Consider the following 7448-nt stretch of genomic DNA (forward strand, 5'->3'; position numbering starts at 1 on the left):
TAAACTAACTGCCTATGGAGAAATACTAATGTACGTTTATTTAATCAATCATGCAATGCCGAAGCATTTAACGACGAGGCAGAAATCACCTCCAATAAAAGAAACCATGCGAAACCACACCTAACCATTCACACACACACATATGAATGTGTGTGTGTGTGTGTGTGTGTGTGTGTGTGTATTTAAGTGTGTGTTTGTACAGTGCCCTCACATATAAGTGTGTGTTTACATACTATAACATGATGGTAGTCTCCTATCTTTGACCTTTCAAATGACGATAGTTTATTACTCTTATAACTTTTACCACCACCATGGCAATACCATGCAGATCTTAACAACCACCAGCGATATGAATATCACGATCTGCCAACAGACCGATGAGGATCTTCGATGTGAACACTCGATCAACTAGAAATAGATGCTATAATTTTCTTAAACCAGATTAAACCTTTCAATAATAGATCTCATTTTCCTTTCTCTTATAGTTGTGACGGAAATCCACAAAAAGCCCCCAACCTTACTGGCGTACTTCGTATCGGAAGTATTTGTATCCAAGTATTTGTATGGAGTATTACTTTCCCACCCAGACGGTGATACTGCTGCATATACAGTCATCCACGACCTCATCCAGAAAATGGTCAGCCACCTAATTGGCATAAAGTCATTCACACACAAGCTTCAGTCTATGGCTCACAGGTGCACTGTTTCCTCTCTAGAACTCTAGAAGATTCTCTACAGCTGTTATAGTAGTCTCTAATGGAGTATGGCTGAGTTAACCTCACCTACACTACTATTGATGTCTCTAACGCTATTCCTAAACCCATGCTAGTCACTTCTCGTAGTCCTTTCTTCTTAAAATGTCGGCACCCTGGAATCCCTCTTTGCAGATATCTTTCCTGGTGGTGCTGACTTTCAAAGGTTCAAGAAGAATATTTATGACATGAATCTTGCCGGTCTAAGAGGCCTACGAGCGCCCTGGACACTGTCCTTTTTCCCCAGTCTCAGCAAGTAAATAAATGAAAATGAAAAAAGCTTTAAATTATACAATAAAAAATCTGCGATGCACCTAAGTATGTCTTGTGGTGCATCAGTCGAGAACCATTGTAGGGATGAGGGTTGCGAACAATGAAATATTGGTTCTCTCGAGAAAGATTGCTCATAGACATTGTATGTTAGTGAACATCACTGCAGCAAGTGAAGTATCTCAGAATCGTATTTAAGAATGATGGGAGACAGGAAGCTGAAGTGGATGCTGCAATTTCAGGTGCTGTCACAGCAATGCGCCAATTCCAGCAGATGACCTTCAAAAGAGAAAGGATTCGTAATGACCGAAAGAGTACGATCGTGAATACAAATGGCGGCAATGGGGTTCCCCCGAAGGATCTCTGAAGAATCGTTACTCGACAGAGTGTGTAGCATGCAGATCAGGGAGTCTCTCTACGTCGAGCCTTTACTTCTCATTGAAAGGTCAAAGATCCAGTACTACGGACATGTGGTTAGAATGTCGCATAAAAAGGATCACAAACAGATTCTTCAAATCGAGTCATTAGGCAGGAGATCCAGTGAAAGACCAAAAACAAGATGGTTGGATAATATCCATTGTCTTAGTTGGTCATGCTTGGGAACACAGCTGGAATATGTCATGGCAGTTGCTTCTGATAAGACCCTATGGAGGAGAGCAGAGAGCGGGAAAAAATAGATAGATGGTTGCCCTGCCTTTCTAAAAACGTAGGAAATATTGGATTATGTAGATTTAGACATGCTGAACAAATAAATGATAGAGGATGGTCATGACTGGAAAGCTTTTAATACCAACTATTTTGAATCAGGGTGGAGGCACAATTGCCCGGTGATTAGGGCAGCGGACTCGCGGTCGGAGGATCGCGGTTTCGATTCCCAGACCAGGCGTTATGTGTGTTTATTGAGCGAAAACACCTAAAACTCCACGAGGCTCCGGCAGGGGTGACTCCTGTTGTACTCTTTCGCCCCAACTTTCTCTCACTCTTTCTTCCTGTTTCTTGAGTGACACTGCAATGGACTGGTGTCTCGTCCAGCTGGTGGTGGGTGGGGTGGTCACATACGCCATAGAAACCGGGAAACCGGGCCCATGAGCCTGGCTAGGCTTGAAAAAGGGCGCATAAATAAAAAAATAAATTTTGAATCAGGGTTGACCTGGGACTATACTGCAACATCTTGATGTGCTGGAAGAAGTAAACGAATCTTGCTCCAAAGTCATTCTACAGTATTTGGGTAATATAGTAAAAAATAGGCAATGCAAGGAAAAGAAAAAAAGAGATAGCCATGCTTGGAAGGTCTTAAATCCACGGACTACTCTTTCAGAATTGCTCTGTGGTTGCAGGCCAACAAAAACAATAACGTGATGCAGCGTGTCAGTGAAGGTGCTTCCACGCAGTCGCTCAACCTTTGTAAAACCACAACGAAATTCTTCTCATCAGTAACCAGATATATATATATTTGTAAACACTAGTTACGATGACAATTAAACATCACAGGTATGTAAATAGTAATTTGAGCATCAAAGAGAATGATAAACTCTCTTAGGTATCGCTTGCCGACCAGGTACGTTATTCATGAAGCGATTTTAATTATCGATCTCAAACTGTTTTTTCCATAATTTTTGTTGTCTATCAAAAAAAAATCTACCATACATACATACATACATACATACACACACACATACACACACTCTTTTACATATTTCAGTTATTAAATTGCGGCCACGCTGTAGCACCACCTCAAATATTTTAGTCGATCAAAAAATGCCGCAATACTTATCTTTCTTTTAAACTACGGTACTTATTTTAATTTTTTGGTTTTTGCTGAATTGCCAAAGTATGAGGACATAAACAAATTGAGAGAGGGAGAGGGAGAGAGAGGGAGAAGAGAGAGAGAGAGAGAGAGAGAGAGAGAGAGAGAGAGAGAGAGAGGGAGGAAGGGAATGAGAGGACGGTGTGAGAGAGATGGTGGAAAAGCCAGAGAATGGAGTATAAATGCTGATTATAAACTAAACATAGTCCGAAGTTATGTCATCTTCAGGTTGAAATTAATTTAAGATTGGAGATCAGACGGCAGCTGCAATGTTGAAAGAAGAATTAGGAAACGCTCAATAGCCAATTAATATCAGAAATAACCGTTGGAAAAGCTGCCTTGATGAGACTACAGAAATTAATGAAAGATAAAAGAGACAGATTATTAAATTCTATGATATATCCAGCAATGATGTATTAATATGGAAGTCGGGCAATTAATAAGATAGACTGATGCATTGAAAATGAAATGGCAAAGAAGATTATTGAGAATATGCAGGAAAGACGACACAAACAGATTATTACAGCAGTTCGTGAAACCTGAAGTTCCTTGGAAGAACTGGTTGTTAAACAATGAATAAAATTAGTTAGTTTCGTTCGATATTTGATCAGGGTGGAGGATCTGCGTGGCACCTTGGGCAAGAGTCTTCTACTATAGCCTCGGGCCGACCAAAGCCTTGTGAGTGGATCTGGTAGAAGGAAACTGGAAGAAGCCCATCGTATATATGTATATATATATATGTGTGTGTGTGTGTGTGTGTGTGTGTCTGTGTTTGTCCCCCTAACATCGCTTGATAACCGATGCTGGTGTGTTTACGTCCTCGTAACTTAGCGGTTCGGTAAAAAATGATCGATAAAATAAGTACTAGGCTTACAAAGAATAAGTCCTGGGGTCGATAATTTTGTTTTACCAAATAAACACATGCTTTGTACATAATGTGTGTGTTTATTTGGCAAAAAAAGAAGGATAAAAGGAAAATGACCTTCCCGTAATATAACAATATATATATATATATATAAATATATATATGTTGATTGTATCATTTGTGCTCGAACTCAGCTTCAGATTACAAGATCAAATGAGAGAGAAATAAAGACAAATAAATCTAATCATTTTCGTCGAAAATATTGCAATTATCATCATCATTAGTTATATATCTTATGGGAATCTTTATGCAGTTTCACCATTGCTGGAAATAGCAGACACACTTTTCGCTGATCCCGTCCATTTAAAAAATTAATAGACATATTGGACAATGTAGTTTGTAATAAATTATGTTTGAACAAACAGGTTGGTCACAGCTGGATTGCAGTTGTCTCATTAGTTTGGTCAGAGATAAACAAGAACCTACATGAAACTGCCTTGACATCACATGTGTCAGATCACCAATTACTAACTGACACCAATAGAAAACGCAACAAGACAATGAGAAAGACATCATGCAGCGGCTGGACCTACTAAAAATAACGACCAAATTACCTAAAATCATATCCTACCGCTTTAATTCAGACCGGAAACATAAACATTTTAGTCATCAACGTGAGCACGCGCGCGTAAATATCTCAATGTTAAAATTGCTTAAACTTTCGAAATTACAATTCGTCTCGAATAACCAGCGCATAAGTATAATTACGTTCGAACTTCGGAGAGAGCGTTCAGTTTCTTCACGCAATCAAATTTTGCAGCGAATACTACTGATGCTTCATCAGAGGAAGGCTTAGAAAGAACGGTTGCAGCTGGTGTCGCTTTTTATGTCACTCTTTCTAGAGTGTCAAAAGAGTATTCACGCTTTGGTATTTCATATTATAAATAGAAAGAACAACAAAACAGCTATGTGCGCTGATGTTTTAAAATAGGAATAGCTTAGATATCTATACACCTTCTCTCACGAATTTTGTCTGCAACACAAATGTGCATATGTAGTGGACTATTTAGAATATTTGAATGTGTCGACTAAACTCACCTAGGCAGTAACTGTGCGTGCTTATATATATCCAACATATATGTAAAGACATATAATAAGAAATAAATAAAAATAGAGTTAATTCGTGTCTTGATACTGATGTGTCTCGCAGTCGTAAAGCCTGTCAATGGTTGCTTTTCACGTTCGAACCCACACTTCAAGATTTCTTATCTGTGAGTTTAACTGATATTAAAATTAAACTTTTTTCTGTAGTAAAACGAGCTTCGATCTCTCATCAACCTTTAGACCACTTGTTTAATTAATTGTTTTACACAACAGTATTGTATCTAGTTGTGCATAAACCGTAAATATATTCCTCGATTATGAACTGGCAAGGGAACCACTGCGTGGTATTCCTCTAGGAAAATTCGTAAAACTGAAATTAACTATATCGTCTGAAAAAAAAGGGCACATTGAAAGGGCTTACTGCTGTTCAATGACAGAAAATCGAAAGACTGTATCGTCAAGGCTGCAGTGTCCTCGATTCTAGGTCAGACCAATCAAAATTCATTTGCGGCTAAACAACAATAGCAACAACAAGAAAACATCTGTGTAGTTGCTCGGTTTACTGGAAATAGCAGCAATAACCCTTTAAATTCGCTGTCTACTGCTTGAACCAAAAGCAACAGCGCATTGTTTAATGTGGCCTTAAGATGTACAATATCCCAGTAAATAGTATTGATCGTAGAAAGGCCTGATTGATCAGGACTGACCTAAAGGAAATAAATATTTAATGAAACACTATTTGAAATTTCAGAACGTATTTACAAAACTAAAATACAAGCAAAATATGTTTACTTTTGACAACTTTACAGAATCCATCGCGTGATATCTAAAACCTCATGTCGTGTCACTATTGACACGCGTGTCATAGAGTGGTCTTCATTGCTGTATGCTAATGCCCTACTTGCTAGAAATAACAGTCACACCTCCCTCAAGTTACATCCTACCTCTTAAAAGAAATGGAATGACACATTAGATAATATTCAAATCATCCTTGTTTTTCTTTGACAGTTCCTCTGAGGGTAGAAGAAGCAGGCCCGTAGCCCTCTACAAGCCGTCCAATGCTTCTGATGTTCAACGGAAACTTATGCAAAATGGTGTGTAAAAGGACAACTTAGAAGGATTGATTTCAGGGTGGGTGTGCTGCCTGGGGAGGAAAGTTTAGATTAAATGCATAGAAAAGATTTTCTTTAGTAAGTTTGACCTAGTAAAGATGACGAGAACAAGAAACGATCGCATGAGAGTTTACAAAGTTTGCGAGATCAAAGGGACAATCACGTGTTCCCTGTAACGAGAGAAGAACAGGACGATAGAACCGAGCAAAGGCTGAAGGGAACAGGGAGTGGTGTAAGGATTTCCCAAGTCAGCTGGGCGACCTTTTTGTGTTGTGGGATGGTAGAGGTGAACGGTTTAGCTCATTTGTATTGTGCTACCTTATTCCACATATGGTGATTAGAATTTTGGTGTAGATCATACTTGTAACTTTTAAGGGCAATAACGGCTCAAATGATTGCTTAGACCTATTTTCGGTCAGATTCAGACAAGAATAAATATAAAAATCGCCCTAGTATATCTTCATTTCCTTCTTTCCCCCCAACAAAATATCCTGTCATCGACTCGATCGGCGACGCATTGATATAAAGTCGCAAAATACAACTTGTAATAACAACATAGCTACTGTAATAAACCCCAGGAGATAACAGAGGAATGAGAAATTGAATGGATTAAACAACCAAGGTCATGAACTCGTATACCGTGGAGAGAAGAGGAACTTGACGTTTCAAGTATAACTCTTCATCGGAAAAAAAACCCCCAGAAAATTATAAAATGTTTATCCTTGAATTAAAGATAAGAAGAATTTGTTAGAATATATTTAAGTATTCGTACTCACTGAGCTCGTAAGTCTTCCAGCTCGTCTTCCAAAGTCCCAATACGGGCCTTAAGGTTGCCATTTTCATTGTTGGAGTCATCCAGAAGTTTCTTGGTCTCGTCAATCTCAGCTTGGTACATCGCTTTAATGGGTTCGATGTTAAAATCCCGTTTGCTCTTTTTCAAAGCTTCCCGAAGGGTTTTGTTCTCAGCCTCGAGAAAACGTACCTTTTCGATGTAGTTGGCAAACCTTTCGTTCAAATCCTGCAACTCCTTTTTCTCCTTTTCTCTATTGCATCTAATGTCAGTGACACCCTTGTGAGAAATCGAACTCGCCACTCCTGTCCCTAAACTCAACGGGGACTGAGCATTCATTGTATTGTACATACGAGATTTACGAAAGATCACTGAATTCCTTTCCGGAATATTCGAAGACGATTTTCGGTACATGGTCTTTACTGATGAATTATTATTCATGGTTACAGTTTGTTAGTTATAACTGTTGTTGTGGATTGTGTTTAAAGTGTTGTTGTTATTGTCGATGTTGCCTCTTCTATAAGCGATGCCAAAAAATCTCCTTTTTTCTCTAAAATACTAAACAACTCTAAAATCTAGAAAGAAATCCTAGCAAGGAGATCGATGATGAAAAAAGCATCAACCGCCGCTTGTTTTTGCCAACTGCGCTGTCTTTAACGCTTCCAACCTATTATATTGTCTATGAAAGAGTGAGAGTGAGAGAAAAAACAAAGAGAGAGAGAGGGAAAGAGAGAATGAGAGAGAGAGA

At 38.8% G+C, this 7448-nt stretch overlaps 1 protein-coding gene across 1 annotated transcript in view; it reads right to left on the reverse strand.

The window, feature by feature from the left end:
- Window positions 1-7364, reverse strand: part of LOC115222970 (60 kDa neurofilament protein) — a 46861-nt gene extending 39497 nt beyond the window's left edge. The window contains exon 1 of the mRNA XM_029793389.2: window positions 6687-7364. Within this exon, the coding sequence (XP_029649249.1) occupies window positions 6687-7141 (455 nt within the window). The 5' untranslated portion in view covers window positions 7142-7364. The remainder of the gene's footprint in view (window positions 1-6686) is intronic.
- Window positions 7365-7448: the final 84 nt, after the last annotated feature.

The sequence above is a fragment of the Octopus sinensis genome, linkage group LG21, assembly GCF_006345805.1.
Source record: "Octopus sinensis linkage group LG21, ASM634580v1, whole genome shotgun sequence".
Lineage (NCBI taxonomy): Eukaryota > Metazoa > Mollusca > Cephalopoda > Octopoda > Octopodidae > Octopus > Octopus sinensis.